Source organism: Panthera onca, chromosome E1 (assembly GCF_046562875.1).
Source record: "Panthera onca isolate mPanOnc1 chromosome E1, mPanOnc1 haplotype 2, whole genome shotgun sequence".
In the NCBI taxonomy this organism is placed as follows: Eukaryota; Metazoa; Chordata; class Mammalia; order Carnivora; family Felidae; genus Panthera; species Panthera onca.
In genome coordinates this window covers 40727237-40751624 of record NC_138352.1, presented here as the reverse complement: position 1 = coordinate 40751624, position 24388 = coordinate 40727237, and the positions used below count along the sequence as shown (strand labels likewise).

Sequence of the window (24388 nt, the reverse complement as noted above, 5' to 3'; positions counted from 1 at the left end):
TTAATGTTTATTTATTTTTGAGACAGAGACAGAGCATGAACGGGGTAAGGTCAGAGAGAGAGGGAGACACAGAATCTTTTTTTTTTTTTTTTTTTTTTAGGTGCTTAATACATTTTTTTTTTTTTTTTAATATATGAAATTTACTGTCAAATTGGTTTCCATACAACACCCAGTGCTCATCCCAAAAGGTGCCCTCCTCAATACCCATCACCCACCCTGCCCTCCCTCCCACCCTGCCCTCCCTCCCACCCCCCATCAACCCTCAGTTTGTTCTCAGTTTTTAACAGTCTCTAATGCTTTGGCTCTCTCCCACTCTAACCTCTTTTTTTTTTTTTTTTTTTTTCCTTCCCCTCCCCCATGGGTTTCTGTTATGTTTCTCAGGATCCACATAAGAGTGAAACCATATGGTATCTGTCTTTCTCTGTATGGCTTATTTCACTTAGCATCACACTCTCCAGTTCCATCCATGTTGCTACAAAAGGCCATATTTCATTTTTTCTCATTGCCACGTAGTATTCCATTGTGTATATAAACCACAATTTCTTTATCCATTCATCAGTTGATGGACATTTAGGCTCTTTCCATAATTTGGCTATTGTTGAGAGTGCCGCTATAAACATTGGGGTACAGGTGCCCCTATGCATCAGTACTCCTGTATCCCTTGGATAAATTCCTAGCAGTGCTATTGCTGGGTCATAGGGTAGGTCTATTTTTAATTTTCTGAGGAACCTCCACACTGCTTTCCAGAGCGGCTGCACCAATTTGCATTCCCACCAACAGTGCAAGAGGGTTCCTGTTTCTCCAAGGAGACACAGAATCTGAAGCAGGCTCCAGGCTCTGAGCTGTCAGCACAGAGCCCGAAGCGGGGCTCGAACTCACAGACTGTGAGATCATGACCTGAGCTGAAGTCGGACGCTTAACCGACTGAGCCACCCAGGCGCCCCTCAAGGCTTTACTTTTAAATCTGGTTCCAGATGACTCTCCACAGCATACATCACACCTTCCTTCATACTTGAAGGGAAAAATCCTTAAGAGTTCACCACATTTGGGTGTTAATTTTAGCATAAGCTTTTGTTCTTCTATAAGAAGTATCTCTCTGGATTCAAACCACAGAAATGTCAATGAATGTTATTTCCATTGTGTAGTCAGTTAAAAGTCACCAACAAATTGAAATTTGACATGATGCATTGATAGTTTAGGATCATTTTTCATCAGTCCCATGTTCTTGTAGTTGCTTTCAAATGTTACAGGTGATTACAGGATTTGAAGTATTCCATGAAAACAACATTCATGCTGGGATCATTAAACTCCATTTCTGATAAAGTCTTTTAGAAAATTGGTTTTTAACTTTTGTCTTCAAGAGCTACTTTCTTCTTGCTGTTCTGACCAGTGACCTTTTTCCTGTGACAAGAAAATTAGAGAAAGTTGAATCTAACATTCTAGATATACGTACTGTCTAAAACTCTGCCAGTTTAATAAACGTTTCCTGAAGCCTACTGTATAATCAAGTACATGAGGCACTAGGAACACAAGGATGCATTAGATGTGGTTTTTGCCCTTTAGAAAACCACAACCCCCTAAGTAAGACAGAACATCACAGGAAACCACACTACAACATGGTATAAAAGACAGCCTGACGGTGGCCTAATAAGGGTTCACATTGATTAAGAGCTAGATACTACTATACGTGCTTCATATGATCAACTCAGATAATCTCCCAAACTTATGAAAAAGATTCGATTATTTGCCTCATTTTATGAGGCAAAGTGGTTGAGTAACTTGCTGATTATCACACACTGGTAATTAACGTTAAATATGAACCCTGACTGATTTTAGAGTCTGATGAATCCCATCAATTAGGTGTTTAACAAAGAAAAAGGAAAAAAGTTTTGAGAAGATAACCAATGTTTTCCTACTATAGTTTAGTAATGCAAAGCTCCTGGATGTATACTAACTCATTTAATCCTCAACCAACCTTGAGTAGCAGAGTTGGCAATGATTTACATACTTATTTCCATCAGACATAGGGGTAAGTGACTTGTCCAAAGTCACTAATACCCCAAGAAAAGGTGGTATTAGAGCCAGTTCTTCTGACTCCAAATCCAATTTTTCCCTCCACTGTACCAGATTGAGTTTATAGAGACTAAAGTCAGGTCCACTGGGCAACAGGATTCAGGTTGATATGGAAAGCTGGGCCTGAAGATATGAACTTCAGCGTTATCAGCAAGGTGTGGGTAGGGTCATTAAAGGAACATCTAGTGTTGGGTCTAGGGTCATCTAGGGTCATTAAAGAAACACCAAAAAGGTGAGCAAGGGTCAGATCAGGTGTTGTTTACATGCTCTATGAAGAAGTATGGCTTTTAAATGTAAGGACAATGGAGACAGCCATAGCATTGTACATGGGGGGCTGCAATGACGAGATTTATACCAAATGTCCTCAAAGTCTCAAAGCACAGCTTGAAGCTTTAACACCTCAAGTGTAAATGCTACAAACTTAAAAAATCAACAAAGTATAATTCTTTAAAATACTGAAGTTTCTTATTAACATTCAACATACCCAGCATCTTATACTCCAGTTGATTTCTGACTTTTGTTAAAACTTTCATCAGCTGTTGCTCAGTGCCTGAAGAGATTACATTTCTAATTCTTGCTTTAAGATCAAAGAATAAGGTTCTGATGCATACACAACAGTTATGATACAGCCCACCACAAGAAAACGTCTAACAAGACAGGTTAGGTGACCAAGGTGGCCAAGCAGGGTGACTGTTTCTACCAATCCACTGGTTTAAGTGTTACCCAGAACTGCTGTCACAAAAAAATTTAAAAACGTATTAAGAATTAACACAAATAAGTACAAACAAAATGTTTTAAGTTTTCAAATGACACTTTTGTAAGTTTGTAGCATTTATTCTTACCAAGTTATTAAAGCTTAAAACTTCACTAAAACTTTGGGACACTGTGTTCACTCTATATACTTGAACCAAACATCACTTTCTCATAGTCAATACAAAATGTCAAGTAAGACTTAGAAGGAAAGTGCAATGCCAGTTTTCATGCCTGTCTCTTTTATATGGCCTAAATGTTACCTGTCCTTAAAGACAGTTCTACCTCCTAGAAGCTTTTTGTAATGACACCAATTCAAAATATTTCTCATCTCTAAACTTTTATTTAAAAATTATTCTCTAATTTTTTTCATGTATACTAATCTCCTTTCCCAAACTCTAGGAAAGGGGCCTCATTTTATATTCATTCATTTATGCAAGCACCTGGCAGGAGAAAAGGTACTTGGTAAATGCCTACATTTTGTATATATTATATGTTAACTGGTACCAGTAGAATTTGAAGTGTCATTTTCCTTCAATAGTGTGAAGAGTAGCATTGATTAGCATGGTTTTGACTACCTCTATCAAAAGGTAGTCTTGTGTGTGCCAAAAAAAAATCAATGCTTTAACATCCTCATAAAACTCAGCTAAACCACTACAAATTTACCCAAAGCATACTTTTTAGAGGTGTTACAGTGTGCTTCAGCATAAGCCTAAGATCGTACTGAAATCCTGCCTGAATACAGAGCTTCAGGGACGACTCCATCAATGTGAGTCAATAGCCCTAACTGCCTCAGCAAAATGTCCTGGTGTAGGCTGTGTGGAGGTGGTGGGCAGTGCAATCCTAATTCAAAGTGAACTGAAATCATACTTTCAAAGATAGAAAAAACCTGAGTATTAATATACAAATACAGAAAAATTCCAAGATTGAATCATCCAAGTTCCCAAATCACAGGCAACCTAAGATGTATTACTTTTATCACATTCTATATAACAGACTGAACCTATCAATTCTACCTCAAAAAATTTATCCTAAGGAAAAATAGCGTCTACTATATGACAGAGTCGAACAGCAACTTTTCTCATCATATACTTACTGTTTATTCTTAGCTTTTTCTAAGAAATATTTTGGAGTTGTACTAATGCTCTCCCTTTCCAATGGCTTCTTAATCATCTTTTTCTTTTGTTTGCTGAAAGTTACAAAGAGAGGAAAGAATTAAATTCAGTGGAACTTAATCAAAAATAGCTAAAGCTAAAACTGGTTTTGATTCTTGATCATAAAAATTCACTTTTTAATCTACTTACGGGTTTATGATGACACTGTATCCACTTTAAAATGCCAAATTACCTAATAGCATTTAGAGAGGTAACCCAAAGGGATGATAAATTCAATTTCTTAAAAAGCCACTGATTATGATTAAAATATGTCCTGTGTCACACTTATAGCCTGTGCCAACAAGCATTACAGTTTGATTTTGAGCAACTGTTTTCTATTAGTGCTATGAACTAAAATCAATTCTAAGCATATTTCGTCACTTACATTGAATACTTTTTTAAAAATCTGAATACTTAATATTTCAAGAATGAAAAAACTGACAAGGGAAGAAGATATAACATTCACAGATATTAAAAAGGAATTAACTTTTATTTTAAAATTTCTAAAAGTAGTAGTATTGCTAGAACTGTAATTGTAAGAGTGTGAAAGCAAGAATGCATACAGAGAGAGAGAAAGAGAGGGAGAAGATCTAGGTAAATTCAAGACTGTACCTTGGTAGTTTTTGGAAACCTTTTATGTATTCTGGTACAGGACATCCGGCCTGCTGTATAACATTGGCAACACTGAAAAAGGAACCCATAAGCATAAATCTGTATAAACCCATAAAGCATTAAAGTGATGTTTATGCATTAAACCCTCTGTGCAACTCAAGAGGAACTAAAACTACACAAAAGAAACAAATGCAGTATAGTGTTCTGCTGTAAATTACCACCAGATGTAATCACACTGAATTAGAACTATCTGCTGGACTGAAATCCATGTGACGATGAGGAATTTTATCTAGCAGCTATTTCTTAACATTTATCAAGCCCCAAAAAGCTACTAAACCCGATCCTGGATGAGGCATGAACTAAAGAAGGCACAAGCTTCAATTTATTAGATACTAGTGCTTACCTATGCACTTGGCATTATCTTAGGCTTTTCACGTATATAATAACTTAGTCAACATACACAACAACCCTTTACTAATGAAATACTATCATTATCCCCATTTCCCAGATGGAAAACTGAGAGGCATAGTTATGTTGATATGGAGGTCATCATATTCACATGCTTGGGAGTTACTGAGGAGACTGTATATCAATCTAGGCTGTTGGAATATACTACTCTACACATGAACTTGTGAAAAGTCTGCTCAAAGTGAATCCAAGGCTGCCAGAGCCAAGGTTCAGAAGGCACAAATTGAACAGATCAAAGTACAAACTGCCTTTGGCCATAACTCATTTCTTAGAAATGTGAAGTGCTATCAATTATCGTGAGTCTAAATTCACTGTAGGCAGCTAAAATGTAGGAAACTCTGCTTTTATTTTAAAATCTATGATGATGGGCTAAATTAAGACCCAAGGTTCTAAAAGTATATCATATGTTACCCAGGCTTCAAGGGGCTGCAACTGAATAATACTGGAATATATTACTAAAATAGTTTTTCCTAGGACTAAACATAAAATTCCATATGCCCCTAAGATTAAAGGGAAGGATGCACCATGGTTAAGGGATAATTTTGACTGGGATGACAAGACTCAGGGGTTAACTTTATTCACTAAACCAAAAACCTCACTATTAAATTATAAGTAATATTAACCAATGGCTATTGGGAGAATCCTGAGTCTGAAATTTAACAACGAACATTCCATTATGAATACTTCCAAAATCTAATAATGGATAGGCAAAATCAAGGCCCTTTGATCATTTTTCCCTTGGTCATGGCTAAAATCTGGTTGACTAACACCATAAAGGCAAAATCAAGGCCCTTTGATCATTTTTCCCTTGGTCATGGCTAAAATCTGGTTGACTAACACCATAACAGAATTTGGGACCTGACCATCTTGTAATTATCTGTTAATTGTGTGTGCATATACTTATGAAGTGATCTTGCCATCTTAATACTAAGTTATTTTTCCTAATTTACCTTCTTAATAATGGCTTATCATCCTCAGTGAAAAATGTAACAGCTTTTCCTTTATGCCCTGCTCTTCCAGTTCGACCTAAGGAAAAAAAAATCAGACCATAAAAACACTTTTCTGGGGAAAGGGAACTTCAAGATTTACATATAAGTCACTGACTTTTCACTAAAATGAGCACTAAAAAAATAAGCACATTGGAAGAGAACAGGAGGCATTAAAATGAGTGGTGCCCAACGGTGGTGGCAGGGGTGGGGACAGGAGACACAACTCACCGATCCTGTGGATATATTCCACTGAGCTGGTTGGAAAGTCATAGTTGATCACCAAGTTCACACCTTTAAAATCAATCCCTCTGGCTAGCAAGGCTGTACAAATAAGAACCCAGATTTTTCCAGCTCTGAAGCTGTGGACTGTGTTATCTCTCTGTTTAATAAAACACGTGTTATATGTTTTAGTACCACTCTGGGAACAGAAAACAAGTACTTCATAAATTTCATGCCAATATTTTAAAATTTAGTCGTTCTTTATCATTTTCAAAGTACACATTTGGCTTTACCTGTTGCTGTGTTCTCTCAGCATGAATAACATCCACATTTATACCTTCATATATGAGCTCATGAAATAGTTCTTTAGCCCTTTCAATGGACTGAACAAAAACAAGAACGGGTGGGTTGAAACCCTAAAAGAAAGGCAAAAATCAGCACATATAACCCATAATCAAGAATAAAATCACAGTATTTCATATGATTTTAGTTCATAAAAGCACCAAATTCAATTTAATGCACTTTTTATTGCCAATTTCTCAGATCAGTGGTCTACACCTGCCGTCATCTTCTTCACCATCCATTCTCAGCTTGAACTCTTATTTCATCTTGCTAATTCCAATAATATCTAATTAATCCCCTTTACTCTTTTACAATGATAGATGCCCACTCCTTAAAACAATCATCTCTTGGCTTCTGTGCCTCAGAGATTTTTAAATTCTGCTAAAATGTATTAACTCTCTTTTTAATTCATTGTTTATCCTAATTGTGGGTATTCCTCCAAAGCTTAGTCTTTGGTTCTCCGGTCTCTCAATATAATCGCTATCTTATTATGTTAGACAGAATCTGTTATCAACTACCAGCTCTAACCAGATGTTTACATTTCTATCATCAAACCCCACATCTCTTTCAAACCAGCTTTCTATATTTTCAACTGCTGTATTAGGGCTTAACCTTTTTTTTTAAATTTTTTAAATTTTTTTTTTTTTTAACGTTTATTTATTTTTGAGACAGAGAGAGACAGAACATGAACAGGGGAGGGGCAGAGAGAGAGGGAGACACAGAATCTGAAACAGGCTCCAGGCTCTGAGCTGTCAGCACAGAGCCCGATGCGGGGCTCGAACTCACGGACCGTTGAGATCATGACCTGAGCCAAAGTCGGATGCTTAACCGACCAAGCCACCCAGGCGCCCCAGGGCTTAACCTTTTTACTTTGGTTCACAAACTCCCCTTTCGGAATCTACCGAGGCTATGAAGCTAATAGGCAACCATGCATTCACACAAAATCTGACATATCATCAGAGGGTTTACAGACTTCCTAAGGACCAGACATGGCTAGAGATCCCTGATGTATAATCTCTAGGTTGAGTATCCATGTGGAAAACCTTAAATTTCCTAGAGCCAAATGATATCTTTAAGAATATTGATGAAACTAATGCACAAGCATCATGTGCCAAGCACTATTGTAAGCGCTATATTTCTATTAACTCATTAATACTAAAACTATTCCCTGAGGGAAATATTATTATTTCCATTTTATACAAGACAAAGGCATGAGGTTAATTTGCCTAAAGCGAGAATTCCAGTCCAGGTAGTCTGGCTCCAAAGTTGAAGCTCTTCACCCCTTCTATAGTCACTAGATACTTGCAAACACCTTTCCCTTTCATCCTCCAACTACTCTTAATTTTCCACCACTGAGGCTGTCACCCTCATTTCCCTCATTTATTTCCTCCTCATCTCTAAGCAGCCTAATTTAACAACGTACTAATTGGTTTCCTTACTTTTAGTCACTGTTTAAGTAATTTTCCTTAAAATTCATTTCCTTAAAATGTCTGGTGGTTTCTCTTAAGGTGACCCCTACTTTCCTGTCCAACTTGATCTTTAATTCTCACCTTAAACTCTTTGCCTTAGACAGGTGACCTCTTCATGAGTCTCCCAAACCCACTGTGTTCACGTGCACTGCTTAGACTTTGCTCTAGTTACTCCTCCAACCACTAACTTCCCCCACCCTTTTATCTCACAGATCCTTCAAGGCCCACAGTAGTAGCATTTCCTCCATAAGGCTATCCCCAACCAATTCAACTCTCCCTCTTGGCCCCAGGAAGACTACAGGGATGCTTAAGAAAAACGCTTTTATGGGGCGCCTGGGTGGCTCAGTCGGTTGAGCGTCCGACTTTGGCTCAAGTCAGGATCTCGCAGTTTGTGAGTTTTAGCCCCACATCGGGCTCTGTGGTGACGGCTCAGAGCCTGAAGCCTGTTTCAGATTCTGTGTCTCCTCCTCTCTCTGCGCCCCCATGCTCATACTCTGTCTCTCTCTGCCTCTCAATAATAAATAAACGTTAGGAAAAAATTTTTTTAAGAAAAACCCTTTTATGACACTTTATTGCAAACTATCTTACACAACTATATTTCTTTTACCCCTAAAAAAGAACAAATTCTAAGGACAGGGCTTAGGATTTCTATTTGTTTTATTATTCCCTGCCCTGACCCCTCATAGTTAACTTTTTAACTATGGCTTCTACTCAATACTTACTGAAGGGATAAAAACAGAAAACCGTACTCAGTGTCCTACTCGTTCTACAGTGCTCCAGTTCTATAAGAAACCAGCAGAAGGATGGCGGGAGATGAAGGGAGCCAATACAGATGTGGAAGATGTGGAAAAAAGAGGCTTTCAGGGCAGGAGGTAGGTCTTTTCCTAGCCCACCCTGAGCTGGAACAGAAAACTTAGCATATTCTAAGTGGTGAGCCTCCCAGCCTTGGGACAACAGTTGACCTAATGTGCTTACAAATTTACCACTGGATTGCTAATATGATATAGGAATAGTGCTCAGCCTCCCACCAGTCATCTAAGACTTGATGAGTTTCATCCAAATTCAAGAAGATAGTCCAAATATACCTTTTTAACAAGTTCTCTCATGGCCAGAAGCTTCCCAGTCTCAGACCCAACAAAGAGAAGCTCTTGTTCTACAGTCTCCACTGCAGAATTCCTGAAAGGAAAACATACCTTGAAGATTGCAAGAACCAATTTTTGTTTCCCCACAGCCTGAATTCTAAATAAATGAAAAAACTTACATATAACCCCCAAAGAATCAACCTTTCCATTGTCAATATAAGCATTTAATTATTTATACCTTAATCTGAAGACAAAATAAACCCTATACCCAAGGGGGGACTTGAACTCACAACCCCGAGATCAAGAGTTGCACAATCTTCCAACTGAGCCATCCAGGTGCCCCAAAGTTATTTTTAAATGTTTTATTCTAACTATAAATGTTATCTAAAGAAAATTTGGGGCACCTGGGTGGCTCAGTCAGTTAAGCGTCCAACTTTGGCTCAGGTCATGATATCATGATTCGTGAGTTTGAGCCCCGCATTGGGCTCTGTGCTGACAGCTCAGAGCCTGGAACCTGCTTCAGATTCTGTGTCTCCCTCTCTCTCTCTGCCCCTCCCCTGCTTGCACTCTGTCTCTCTCTCTCACTCAAAAATAAACAACCAATTGTTCATAATTCTACCATTTTAGAATAAATTTTGACATTTTTTTGTAGTCTGGTCATAAATTTTCATGTATTTAATTACAAAAAAATTCTAAAAATAAAATTACTGGATCAAATAATTAGAACAATTTTAAGGTCGTTATTACTTGTCTGAGCTTTTTTTCTTAACGATTAGCAAGTTTTTTAGTAGACAGTTGTGGGGGAGGTATCTTAAGGCTTTATAAACATTGTAGGATGCTGTAGTACATTACACTATGTCATAAATATTTTTTCCCTTCTGTTGTCTGCCTTTATGGTGAATTTGTTCTGCTTTCTTTTTTTTTCTCAAGTTTACTTATTTTGAGAGAGAAAGAGTTATTTTGTGCAAGAGTGGGGGAGGGGCAAAGAGAGAGGGAGACCAAGAATCCCAAGCAGGCTCTGGGCAGTCACTGCACAGCCCAATGCCGGGCTTGAACTACAAACTGCGAGATCATGACCTGAGCTGAAACCAAGAGCCGGACGTTCAACTGACAGAGCCACCCAGGCGCCCCTACTTTCTTTTTATATAACAGAAGTTTTAAGTTTAAAGTAGACAGGGTATTTTTTATTCTCCCATTTGGCTTTTTTTTTTTTTTTTTTTTTTTTTTTTTTTTACTTAATATGGTATTATAAAGAACTTTTTCATAATAATTTTCATACTTATCATTTCTTAGGTTGCACAATATTCTATCAAGTGGCTATAATTTCCTACAACTTTTTTCTACTAGTGCACATTCACTTAGCATAAAATGCTCCCCCAAGTATTTTTTTAAAGGAATTATAAATCAAGGGGCTTGGTAATATCAGCTTTCTCCTCTGTCGTCCTACTTAATTAAGCCATCCAAGAAACTAAATCCCCTGGGTGGCTACAGAACTCAGGTCATGCTTTGTGGATGGGAAAAATCAACTGAATGACAGAAATACTAACATGACAACTTGAGAATCTCCCCTTGGATTATTCTAAAATAGAAAATGCTTAATCAATCTTGACTTTAAAGAATTCAGTAAAACTTTCCCTGTTATTAATCTAAGGCCAAACAACCTATCTCCTTGAATCTAAAAAAGAAAGGACTTGTATTAAAAAACCAAAAATCAGTGGATAACACAGAAGAACAATTACCTTGCTCCAATGGATACAGTGATGACATTGTCCAGGTTGAGTTTGCACCACTGCTCCACATCATATGCAAAAGTTGCACTGAACATAGCTCTTCTGACCTTATGGGATGTGCAGGCCAGGAAAATGGAAGCCAGCTGGTCTCTGAACCCAGTTTTGCCATCTTCAAACAGTTTGTCTGATTCATCTACCACCAGCCACTCAACACTAAGAAATAACAACACAATTTGTGGGTATTGAACTGGAAGATCTAAGACGCTTCACTAAATTGTGGGGACACAAGAAGTCAAACCATTATGCTCCTTCTCAGATCCACACAGCATACCAGAAAAAGGTAAAATAAAAATCAGCAGGAAAAAGGTAAAAACAAGATAAACATAAAGTAGTGTTCTATTCTGTTAGCCTCAAAGAAAGGAGGTCCCATTAGCAACAACAGAGCTTCACATAGACCTTATAAACTCCATCACCACTGCTGAAAGCTATGAAAACATCTAAGGGAATTCTGTACTAACTACTTATCAGAATCTGTAACTTTCTTCTAGACCAGACAGTTATTTTCCTGTGTTTAATAAAAACCATGTTCTCAGCACAAATACTGACTAGAAGCTGGTAGATTGCAAGCTCCAAAAGGCAATAATACAAGCAATCAAGGACAAAATATAATCAACCAAGTGAAAATACACATAAGAGAGATTAAAATGTTATCTGTACCTTGTTAAATCTATTCCTGGAGGATCCTGCTTTAATAAGTAGATTAGTCGATTTGGAGTAGTCACAAGAATATCTATAGGAGAAACAAATAGTACAGATTGTAAAAGCAAGATTCATTTCCCTCAAACTAGGGAATTAAGTCTCCTGAATTTCAGTGAATAACCTGAAGAGGGGAGAGGAGGGGGAGGTTATACTCGCTATCTTACTACACCAACACAAGTTCTTTCTTATTTGTAAGCTAACATATATATTTTTTTAATCCATCATAGCACAAATTATGCTTACTCTCCTTTTATATTTGATCTGCCTACTCAACTTCTAAGAAGCAAGAACACTATAATCCAACAGTGTTATTTTCAAATACTTCATTTTGTTTTTCAGAAAAATCCTTTCTTTAAATGAAATTTTACTTAGAAGCTCAAGATGAAAGACAGGTAAAAGCTGGTTTTCTGACTGATACAAGGGTAGGGATGTGAGCCATTCTTACCTGCAGAGTATTTCCACGGCAGATTAAAAATCAATAGTATAAGGCAGGGTTTCTCAGCCTTAGCACTACTGACATTATGGTCCAGATAATGTTTTGTTGTAGGGGACAGTCTTGTGCATTGCAAGATGTTTAACAGCATCCCTGGCCTCTACCTACCACAGGTTAGTAGCACCCCAGTTCTGACAACTTAAAGTGTCTCCAGATATTGCCAAATGTCCCTGGGGTGGAAGGTGGGTGGGGGCAAAATTGCCTCTGGTTGAGAATCACTGGTATATATTTATATAACTACTGAGTGGGAACGGGGAGATCTCTTTTAGCTTCTCTAAACACCAAACTGATTGTGTGCATGCCTACATTTTTAAGAACTCTTAGGTGACAGAATATCTGTAATTTGCAAGTCCCTTGTATGCTCTACAGCTCAAACATGAATCCCTTACCAAACTTCTTAGATGATTTAGGTCCAAATTTCTTGGCTGCCACTGCTGCTTTGTGTATCATGTGTATCCTGAATCCTGTTCCCTCAGAGATTTTTACTAACTCTCGGTGAATCTAAAATGGAAAATGATAAAAACATTAGCTGTTAAGATACTTAAATGAGATGTACTGTCTTGTTTACATTATTAAAATAAATCTATTACCAACCCATGAATAAGTTATTTATTTATCTTAAAGTTTTATTTATTTAAGTAAACCCTATACTCAATGTGGGAAATTAAACCCATAATAACATGTACATTAACCTGGAATCTTGGCATTTTCCAATCTGCTATGTACTGTTTTTAGAACATAGTGCTATTATAAAACTATTTCATACTTGGCATGTATTTTCTATTAAGCACATTGGAAGGGTAGAACACATCACTGTATGTTTTTTTTTTTCCTCTCAAAAACTGAGATGAGGTTTCATTCACCTAGGTGAGAAAAATACATTTTAGAGAGGAACTATATATTACCGTAGCCTAAGCTTAAAACGTCTTAGAGCATTTACCAAAGAATCATTAATGTTAAAATCGTTGTTTTAGAACATCATAAAAAGACAAAAAACTTGCCCATGAACAGTAAGATACAGAATAGAGTGCCTGTACAGAATACTTGCCCATGCCAAAAAACAAGGACCTTACTCTTTTTGAGATCTTTTTATTACCCTCATAAAAGAAATGACTGAAGCAAACACCAAACCCATCCTCTTTCAAAGCTACAAGTCATACCTGGTTGGCAAGTTCTCGTGTTGGTGATATAATCAGGGCTCTGAAGCCTTTATTTGTGGGTTGTTTTAGTTGCATCAAAATGGGAATGCTAAAAGCCAAAGTCTTTCCAGATCCAGTAGGAGCAGAAGCCAGAAGTTCTCGACCCTAAAAACAAGGCATATTACATATAAGTACATAAACTTTTCAGAGCGTGGTTAAGTAATGCAACCAGCCACAGAAATAATAAAATAATCATAACGAATGCAGTCATTCATATTCCCACTGCTAATCTAACTTTTCCCACATTTGCTTTTCTAACATCATCCACCAGTGCCCCAGTGGAGTTTCTGAGCATTGCCACCAAATTCCATTTGAACTGGGTAAAGAATATGGATAACTAAAATCCAAAGATAATTCAAAACCTCAAGTATTTCCATTACTTCAATTTTTCTTTTGCACTAAACTCTTATCAAAGCAAAATTCTAAAACCAACTTTTCCCCCCAATATCAGTATTGCTCAATCCCTAGGGAAGATGTTTTTTTTTTTTTTTTTAAGTTTATTTATTTATTTTAAGAGAGAGCGAGTTAGCGAATGAGTGTGGAGGGAGAAGCAGAGAGAGAATCCTAAGCAGGCTCCATGCCGTCAGCACAGAGCTCAACTCGTGGCTTGATCTCAGGAACCATGAAATCATGACCTGACCTGAAAATTAAGAGCCGGACACTTAACCAACTGAGCCACCCAGATGCCCCTCCATAGCGAAGGTTTTAATAAATAACAGAATGGCTGAAGGTAATAAATAAAAACTGGCAATATCCTGAGTGACAGTAATTTATGTGACAGTCTTCAAAAAGTCACTATGATTTTAAAGCTTTAAGTTGCAACAGAAATAATCTTAAATGAAAATTAGAAGCAAATTTACTATAATGTGAGTCAACATCATTCAAAAGTACTCTCACTTCAGTTCCCAAAGAAAACAGAAAGGACAAGTATGGATGAAAAGGTAACACATATCTTTTGGCTACCAGAACCGAAAGGCCATCTTGGCTACCTGGGGGGAAAAGTCAGCTCTCGTTAGTACAAAAAGAAACCTCAGAAAAATTTCATTTCCAAAACTCTTAAATTAATCCATACCTCTATCAACCAGTAGATAAACAAATTGTGGTATTTTCAAACAACAGAATTCTACTCACAAATTACTGATCAATGCAACATGGATAAATCTCAAAAACAATCTATGCAGAGTGAAAGAAACCAGAGATAAAAAAATAAAAATAAATAATGGACGATACCACTTACATGACATTCTAGAAGAGGCAAAACTAATATACATGCAATAGAAACTAGAACAGTGGTTACCTCTGGGCAGGAGTGAGGACTGAATGGAAAGGGCACAGAATTTTCTGGAGCAACAGAAATGTTACACATCCCCACTGGGGTGACAGTTACATAGGGTATGCCTTGTTGGAATTCACTGAACTGTGAACTTACAATGTATGCATTTTATTATATAAAGTATACTTCAATAGCAAAAAGTATTGGGGAAAAAAAAGTCAGGCTGTACAAGAATTCTATATTTCAGAAATAGTTCCTGGGAATTATAAATTAATCAGGGATGAATAAACAGAACAGTCCTTATCCTCAGAGGGTTTACACTCTAGAAAAATGCAAAAGGTAAACATAATTAGTATAAACATAAAGTGTAAGATAAATGTGGTAAGAAAAAGAACACACTGAATACCTTGGAGAACTGGTGGTAGAGGAAACAGGGTTGGTAAAAGAAAAAGATCACATCGAATTATAGTGATATGGTGGCACAGACATTTGAGATGGACCTTAAAAGTAAAGGGAGGATTTCAACAGGGGGAGATAAGGTAGAAAGGAAAACTTCAAATATGGAAGAGAACGGGCTAATACACAGAGGAAGGAATGTTAGAGGCATCATAGACCTTCATACTCACATGCAGCATAACTGGAATGGCTTGCATTTGGATTGGTGTAGGCATCTGGAAGCCTGCATCTAGAATGTTCTGAAGTAGTCGAGAATTGATTTTATATTCCTGGTCAAGTTGCTGAAATGTAGCAATTGGGTCAGGAAGATCAGTTCCTTGGACATGAATTTTGTGTTTATTCCGGAAGAAGTTTATCTGAAAAGTGAAAGAAAGGGGTCACCATAACTATGGTCATATACTTTATAAGATGTTATAAAGCAACAGTAACAGTTTCCAGCATAAGCTTTAGTAGCATGAAACTTTTTGGTGAAATTCCAAGCACTAAAAGATACAGATACTAGATATATTTCATGCCCTTTCATAGACAGAAGACCTTCATAACAATAAAACCCATCCATCCACTTTCTTCATATTAATGTGTCAATACCATGAGTAATGTGTTATTCATATTAATATGCTACCATGATAATTATTAACTTGTAATTTTATATAAGCTTCTAGAAGGCAGAAATTGAATCCATCTAGTATTTTTCTTTATATGCCACTTAACCACGCAAGTGCCAATGCTTTTTGATGATTTACTCTAAACTCTACTTATTAAAACTGAGGACCAAAAACAGAGTCTAGAGTGTTGATTTGGTTTATTTTCCATTCTCTGATAGAGAGCCAAATTCTGGATTCTGGGTTCCTGAAGTGAGCTGAACAATATTCTCCATCTGTAACATGGCAGGCGTGCAACAGACATGACAATGATATATTTGTTGTTTTTTCTGTATTCTACTCCCCCTAGTCCCAAGGTATAAAATAGGTTTCTTAAGAATTCTAACTCTCAAATCCCTGTCAGAGGAAATCTTTCTAAACCAGCTTAACAAAGAGAAGAAAGGGGGAAAATTTTGTTTATCAAAGGGGATATGAAATTTAAAAAGATTCATTCCAAATACATTATCAATCTTGAAATTTGAACAGGTCAAAAAATTACATAGTATGTAGTATATAAATATAGTATACTATATAAGAATAGTATGTATGTGTGTATACACACATACTGTATTCACTTTTACCAACAGAACACTCCAAGGACAAGGGAAAATTCACTAGGTCAGAAAATCAACTGGGGCTAAGACATTTTTCTAACCTTTTCTTTTCTGAGATTCTCCAACTTCCCTGAAGTTAGTTTATTTTCTCTTTTAATTTTTTTATCTTCAATTTTTGCTTCCACAGATGATATCCACTGTATAGAACCTTCTTCTTGAGAAGTAATTTCTAAAATATATATCAAAAAATTAAAAGATTTTAAATGCAACATCCTTTTTTTTCTTAATGTTTATTTATTTTTGAGAGAGAGAGAGAGAGTGAACATGAGCAGGGAAGAGCAGAGAGAGAGAGGGAAACAGAGGATCCAAAGCAGGCTCCAGGCTCTGAGCTGTCAGCACAGAGACCAATGTGAAGCTAGAACCCATGAACTGTGATATCATGACCTGAGTCGAAGTCAGATGCTTAACCAACTGAGCCACCTAGGCGCCCCTTAAGTGCAACATTCTTGAGTGTAGCAAACAGGCCATAGCTTCACACTAAAGTAAAGCACTAGCTAATACAACTAGAGAAAAGAAAGTAATAAGAGGTATAAAAATTGGAAACGGAGAGGCAAGTTCTCTGTTGGTAAAATCAGAGCTCTGAAGTTATTTCAGCTGTGTAATATGTAGATGACTGTATACTTGAAAACAACAAGAGATCAAATTGAAAATACTTAAATAACAGATTCCAGGGGCGCCTCTGTGGCTCAGTCAGTTAAGTGTCTGATTTTTGATATCAGCCCAAGTCATGATCTCATGGTCCCTGAGATTGAGCCCCATATGGGGCTCTGCATTGACAACTTGGAGCCTGCTTGGGATTCTCTCCCCGCCCCCCTCTATGACCCTCTCCCTCTTGCTCTGTCTCCAAATAAATAAAAACATTTAAAAAAATTTAAGAGAGATTTCAATGAGACAACCAGTTTTTCTGTATGTAACCAGTTAGAAAATAAATACTATGAAAGAAAATATTTCACTTATAATAGCAATGAACACAGCATAGTAAGGACTACTGTAATATAAAGATAGCCATTCTCACTATAACTAAAATTAGTTTAACGAAAAGTCATGACAGGATTGTTTTGGAAACCAGACTAGCTGACTTTAAAATTCATGTGGCAGACACCTGGGTGGCTCAGTCAGTTGAGTGTCTGACTTCTGCTCAGGTCATGATCTCATGGTTCATGAGTTCGAGCCCTGTGTCGGGCTCTGTGCTGACAGCTCAGAGCCTGGAGTCTGCTTCGGATTCTGTGTCTCCCTTGCTCTCTCTGGCCCTCCCCAGCTTGAGCTCTCTCTGCCTCTCAAAAATAAATGTAAAAAAAAATAAAGTTCACATGGCAAAATAAATATGTAAGAATAACCTTAAAAATTCTAAGAAGAACAATAAGCAAGACCACTTCTGGTATTTCTTTAAAAATTTTTTCACTTCACTGAGGCACAATTGACATACAATAAATTGCATTTATTTGAAGTATAAATTTGAGAGGCGCCTGGGTAGCTTAGTCGGTTGAATGTCCAACTCTTGATTTCTGCTCAGATCATGATCTCACGGTTCATGGGTTTGAGCCCTGTGTTGGGCTCTGTGCTGACAGTGCAGAGCCTGCTTGGGATTTTCTCTCCCTCTCTCACTGCCCCTAGCCCTCTTGCACTCTCATTCTCTCTCTCAAAAATAGATAAATGACATTTAAAAAAAAGTATAAATTTGAGGAATTTTGACATATGTATACACCTGTTAAATCATCACCCCATTCAAGCTATACCCATCACCACCCCAAATTTCCTTGTGGCCCCTTTTAATGCACTGCTCTATCCCTAAGCAACCACATATCTGCTTTCTCACTAGAGATAATTTGCTTTTCTGGAATTTTATATAAATGGAATCATGTAATATATGCTCAATTTAGTCTGGCTTCTTTCACTCAGAATAGTTATTTTGAGATTCATCCATGTTGAGCATGTGTCAATAGTTAACTTTTTTACTTATACGTAGCATTCTATTGTATGGATATACAAATTGTTTATCCTTCACCTATTGAAGGACATTTGGGTCATTTCCAGTTTTTAGCTACTGAAAATAAAGCTGCTATGAACATGCGTGTAGAAGTCTTCGTGAGGACATAGGCTTTCCTTTCTCTTAGGTAAATTCTTGGAGTGAAATACGTGCATCATATGGTAGGTGTATGTCTAACTTTTTTTTTTTTTAATTCCTTTGTCAATTTCTACCCAAAAAGCCTACTGGAATTTTAATTGAGTTTGTTTTACATTGATTCTACATTATCATTTTAGGGAGAAAATATTTAGTTGAACAATCAAAGCATAATATGCCATGGGGCACCAAGGTGCCTCAGTCAGTTGAGCGTCTGACTCTTGATTTTGGCTCAGGTCATGATCTTAAGGTAGTAGGATTGAGACTCTCTACCTCTGTCCCTCTTCCACACATGTGTGCATGTGCTTTCTCTCTTTCTCAAACAAAAACAAAAACAAAAACAAAAACATGGTGTGCCACACCACTCTGCACTATGCCACATATGTGCTAAGTTATATTTCTGGTTGCTTAACATTTGAATCCTTTTCCCAAATTTGTGGCTGGTCATTTTTTTTTTTTTCTTTTAACTAATTTTGGTGGAAGGCTTTGCAGTCAGGGAAGTAAAACGACTGTTATTGTAACACTGTAACAGCAAAACTGTGGAAACAAAGTAAATGTCCTTATACAAGGACTTGTCAAGTCAATTATGTAATAACATCCCTACAATGTGTAATGGCATACCCTATACTATGATTCAATGAACACAGCAGTGGACTTCCTGTTGATACAATGTTTCTGGTGGACAATTCCAAAATACCTAAATTTAAATCTATTTGTTAACACTGAAATTCCATTTCTTTTTCTTTTAACGTTTATTTATTTTGAGTTTGAGAGAGAGAGAGAGAGAGAGACAGAGGGAGACAGAGGGAGACAGAGAGAAAGAGCTCGCCAGGCATACAAGCAGGGGAGGGGCTGGGGGAGAGAATTCCAAGCAGGCTCTACACAGAGCCCAACAGCCCAACGTGGGGCTCCATCTCAGGAACATGAGATCATGACCTGAGTCGAAATCGAGAGTCAAACGCTTAACCAACTGAGCCACCCAGGTGCCCCTGAAATTTCTTTTTTTTAAAAAAAAAAAAAATTTTTTTTTTTAACATTTATTTATTTTTGAGACAGAGAGAGACAGAGCATGAACGGGGGAGGGTCAGAGAGAGGGAGACACAGAATCTGAAACAGGCTCCAGGCTCTGAGCTGTCAGCACAGAGCCCGACGCGGGGCTCGACCTCACGAACCGCGAGATCATGACCTGAGCTGAAGTCGGCCGCTTAACCGACTGAGCCACCCAGGCGCCCCTGAAATTTCTTTTCTAAGAATTTATCAGATATAACCCCCACATACACACAAAGATAAGTGGAACAGCATTTATCGCCAACACGATAATAGCAAAAGTGAGGAAACAAACTAAATGTCCATCACAAAGGAATTTGTTAAATTGATTATGGAATGTACAATGGGATACTATTTTGTTAAAATGAGAAAGGCAGTGCAATTCCTACTGGTTGCAAACAATCTCCAAATATGTTGTTGTTGTTTTAACAAAGTGTAGGAGGAGGAAGGGTTCAGAATAGAATAACATATACAGTATGCTATTATTCAGGTAATAAAAGGAAGTATAATTATAATGAATATATATCTTTACAAAAATACATAAGAAAATGATTAATAGTGGTTGCCTCTGGAGAAATAGGGGACTAGAAATAGTGAGAAGAATGAGAAGAAGATTTGCTTCTAACCACTGTATAACTTTTAAAAACCATGTATAAGGATTTATTTTATTGAAAAAGGTAAACAGCTAGGAAACTTAACAGCTATAATGAAGAAGATACAGTACAGAAATAAACAACCAAACCTATGAAAAATAGGCAAAGAGTAAGAACAGATGGTTCACAAATGTTGAAATGTAAATATCCACTAAAGCATAAAAAAATGCTCAACCTCACCAGTTATCAAGAAAATATAAACAAAAAAAGTTTCATTCATTAGATTGACAAAGAATTTAAGACCAGTAGTATCCAGCATTGACAAGGGTATGGGAAGTCATTTTTCAGTATATGTTTAGAGAAAGAAGTGAGCATACTCTTTCAGCCAGTGATTCCACTTTTGGGATGCTAATTACAGAAATAACAGGACCTATGGAGCACCTGGGTAGCTCAGTCCTTTGAGGACTCTTGATTTTGGCTCAGGTCATGATCTCTAGGTTCGTTAATTCAAGCCCCAAGCCAGGCTCTGCACTGACAGCTGACAGTGTGGAGCCTGCTTGGGATTCTCTCTCCCTCTCTCTCTCTGCCCCTCCCCACCCTCAAAAATAAGTAAATAAACATTTATTTAAATTTTTACTTAAAAAAAAAAAGAAATAACAGGACAAAAGGATATATGTACAAGTATCTTTTTTTTTTTTTTTTTTTGGAGAGAGAAAGAGAGTGTGAGTGAGCAGGGGGAAAGGGGCACAGAGAGAAAGAATCTTAAGCAGGCTCCACACTCAGTGCGGAGTCCAACTTGGAGCTCAATCCCACGACCCTGGGATTATGATCTCAGCCCGAAATCAAGAGTCGGAGGCTCAACCAATTGAACCACAAATATCTAAGGCCCTCCACAAATACCTTTATTGTAACAATATCTGTAATGGGAAATACCTGGAAACAACCTGAATGCCATTAACTAATGGAATGACAGTATATTGTCTGACCTTAAGCCTGTATTAATATTTTTGTAATTGAAAAAAAATAATAAAGAAGGAAAAAAAGAAACCAAGAACTAACCTGAAGTCATCATCTTCCTCTTTTTTTTGTTCTGCTCCCTCTTCCTTTCAGTTAGGCTTTCTTTTTTCTCTTCATCTTGAAGCGGGACAGACTTCTTGTTTCCAAAGAAGTCCAGTCCCTGCAGCACCTCTGAAGAATCAAAGTCATATTTCCTTTTTCCTACCTAAAACCCAAAAAATTTAAAAAGCAATCTACCGACTGACATTGCTTTCACCCAAGCAGTATTGGCAAGTAAGGATGTGGGTATAATAACTCACCATCTTTTTTTACCTTTCACCAAGGGTGAAAGGTGTTTGTTGAACTGACAAGTGTGTTTTGGGCAAATAGAACACAAGATGACAACTTTCCTGACCTTTTAACAGTAATAATCATAATAGCAATTAACACATATATGCTTATCAGCATAACATCTATATGCTGTCAGGCAGATTTCTAAGCATGTTTGTATATATTAAATTACCTCAGCCTTCAACAACGGTAAGAGGTAAACAGCGATATTACCAATGAAAAAATTCTCGGCATTTGGAGGTCAAACAACTTGACCAAGGTCTCAAAAGTATTTGGACCCCAAAAATCTGTCTCAAGTTCAGACTCTTAACACCATACTGCCAGAGAAAGGTGAAACACACGTGTCGCCCGATGACAAGGTTGATGCTTAAGATTTTCCATAATCGGGCCCCAACTAACTTCTCCTGGCTTATCATTCACCCGCCACTTCCCTATGTAAGATTCCCCATTTCTAAATCACTCTTCTCATAGGTAACTTTACACGCCACGAGGGTGTGGGAATAAAAAGACCCATGCCCACTAAAGCTATACGCACGGCAAACCAACCTGGGTAGACTACAGTGAAAGAAACTGTTCTCTTCATTTTGGGTTAATTCTGTTTTTGAAATCCCTTTCCACCAGTTTTGGAGAAATAGCTACTTTTGAAAGGATTCTAATTGTGCTTTGAATAAACTAGAAACCGGTGAGGGGGCAAGGGTCTCCGTGCCAGGCCCACCTAAGACTATAAAAGAGGAGTAAGAGTTCACTCGGAAGGCAGGACTTGACCGGATAGGTCTGCGCTCGAACCCAACGCAAAAAGAAAGGAAATGCCTCACGACCAGGCCACGGCCTCCGCGTGCCGGCTCTACCAGTAGCCAGATCATTTTCGGGCTCCTGCGCCTTCTCTGTTACTCAGACTTGTTGCTCTACGCACAGTACCTGGAATCGCGCCGCGTCCGCTGAGAAACGTCTCACGTCGAATTTGGCCCCCACGCCAAGCCGGCGAAAGAGATCGTGAGCATCCATTTTTACCCAGACAGCTCCGCGACCGCAGGGCGCCTGCGCAGGGAACTTCTTCTCCTAGAAAGTCTGGGGCCCGAGCCGTGGGCGGAAGTGGTTGCCGGGGGGGCGGGGAGGAGGGGGCGGAGCCTGGCGATTCTGAGAGGCTGGATCGTATAGCCTGTCATTGTTGATTAAAAAAATTATTTATCAAGATGCTCTTATGCCGGGCACTGTTCTAGACTTTTATGGGTAGTTTGGTGAACGACACCTTAAGATTCCCCACGTCAGGAAACTTACATATAAGTGGAGACAAAATTGTTAACTAAGCAAGATAATTTCGAAAGTGAAAAGCGCTGTGAATGAAACAAGTAACAGTGTAATTGATAGAGAAAGGCACCGGGAGCAACTTCTAGGCAAATTAGGTTCATTCTGAAGAAGTGATATTTGAGCTAAGAGAAGGCAGTCGTTCCCAGATCCGGGAACAGCATTCCAGGTAGAGGAAACATGTATTTGAAGAAGGGGGGAAAAAGGTTTGAAACATTGAGGAAATAGAAAGGTCAGGGTGACTGGAGCCAAGTTGCAATGAGGAAATGTAGTACAGATAAGGTTGGAGGGACAAATAGAAACCAGATCTCATTGAGTCGTATAAGGAGGTCATAGTAAGGAATTTGGATTTTAATCTAAACTTGCTGTGAAGGTATTAATTATTATTATTATTTTTTTTTTTTTGCTGCGAGAACATGATTTAGCATACTACATTATATTTATTTTCTTCATTGTATTTGTACTGTACAAAATTATTCACTTATGCATTGCCTCTCCCCGTCCTAGAATGAAAGTCCATGAGCACAGGAATCTAATTTGCTTCACTGCTGTATTCCCAGTTTCTGTGCACTCTTCAATAAATATTTGATGACTGAATGAGTGAATGTTTTATAAAAGATTACTCTGGCTATTTAGAGAATGGATGTACAAAGGCTAAGACTGGAAACAGGAAGGCTAGTCAAAGTAGAAATGATGATGGTGGCTTAGTTTAGGGTGGGTCTCTGTGTGGATAGAGATGAATGGATAGATTTGGGATCTATTTGGCGGTAGAGCTAAATGCACCTGATTGATTTTATGTGGAGGTAATGGAAAGGGAGGAATCACACAAATCACTCCGAGGTTTTTTGCCTAGACCCCTGGGTAGATGGTATGCCATTTACTGAGCTAGGAACCACTATGGAAGAACAGGTTTTTGGTGAGGATGAGGCATAGGAGTGGTGGTGGTGGTGAGGAATTAATCGCTATGTTTTGGACATGTTAAGATACCTAATTGACTTTAAGCGGAGAAGTCTGGGTAGGTAGTTGGTTCCCTAAGTCTGAATCTCAGGGAGAAAGGTCAAGGCTGGAGAAATAAATCTAGGAGCCATCAAAATATAAATGGTACAATGGAATACTATCTAAAAAGCATTTAACTTATTAAAATTGAGTTATACATATTCAACCAAAGAGTGTAAGAAATACTTTAAATAGTGTGGGTAATTCCTTTACATTCAAGGAAAGCAAGTGTGGAGTAAGCATGAGATGGGGAATGTAAATCTGCTGTATTCTCAGATGGAATCAGCCCCCCCCCCCATTTCCCTCTCATAGAAGGAGAATCGTGATGTTCAACTTGTGTCCACTTTTTAAAAATAAGTATTTTTCATGAAACCTGACCCATAAGTGAAAGCCCGAAGTACTTTATCTGTTGCTTCATGAAAACAATTTATCTCAACATGGGAGGAAAATAATTGACGTAGAGCTTATTAGGAAGTGAAATGTTGGCCTTCAATTTGGCACATAAATATGGTCATAACTATTTAAAAAATCAACGTGTGAAACCACAACTACCATACTTTATAGGAGATTTAAGGAATTTCCAAGAATAATTCTATTTCATGAATTTTCTTCTCTTCATGAATTGACTTCAGAACCCAATCCCTATGTAAGTGGT

At 37.8% G+C, this 24388-nt stretch overlaps 1 protein-coding gene across 2 annotated transcripts; it reads right to left on the bottom strand.

The window, feature by feature from the left end:
• Positions 1 to 811: 811 nt before the first annotated feature.
• On the bottom strand, positions 812 to 22479 carry DDX52 (DExD-box helicase 52). Of its 2 annotated transcripts, none has more exons than XM_060646639.3 (15): positions 22351 to 22479; positions 21145 to 21307; positions 16365 to 16492; positions 15239 to 15424; positions 13301 to 13444; positions 12530 to 12641; positions 11606 to 11678; positions 10898 to 11101; positions 9162 to 9252; positions 6559 to 6681; positions 6275 to 6425; positions 6008 to 6083; positions 4590 to 4661; positions 3920 to 4012; positions 812 to 1401 (listed from the first exon to the last, which is right to left on the bottom strand). In XM_060646639.3, exons 1-15 carry the CDS (start codon positions 22435 to 22437, stop codon positions 1344 to 1346), a joined length of 1761 nt encoding a protein of 586 aa, XP_060502622.1. In that variant the 5' UTR covers positions 22438 to 22479; the 3' UTR covers positions 812 to 1343. The 2 variants fall into 2 exon arrangements, with proteins under 2 accessions (XP_060502622.1, XP_060502623.1); XM_060646640.3 differs by having other exon boundaries at positions 21145 to 21273; positions 22351 to 22444.
• Positions 22480 to 24388: the final 1909 nt, after the last annotated feature.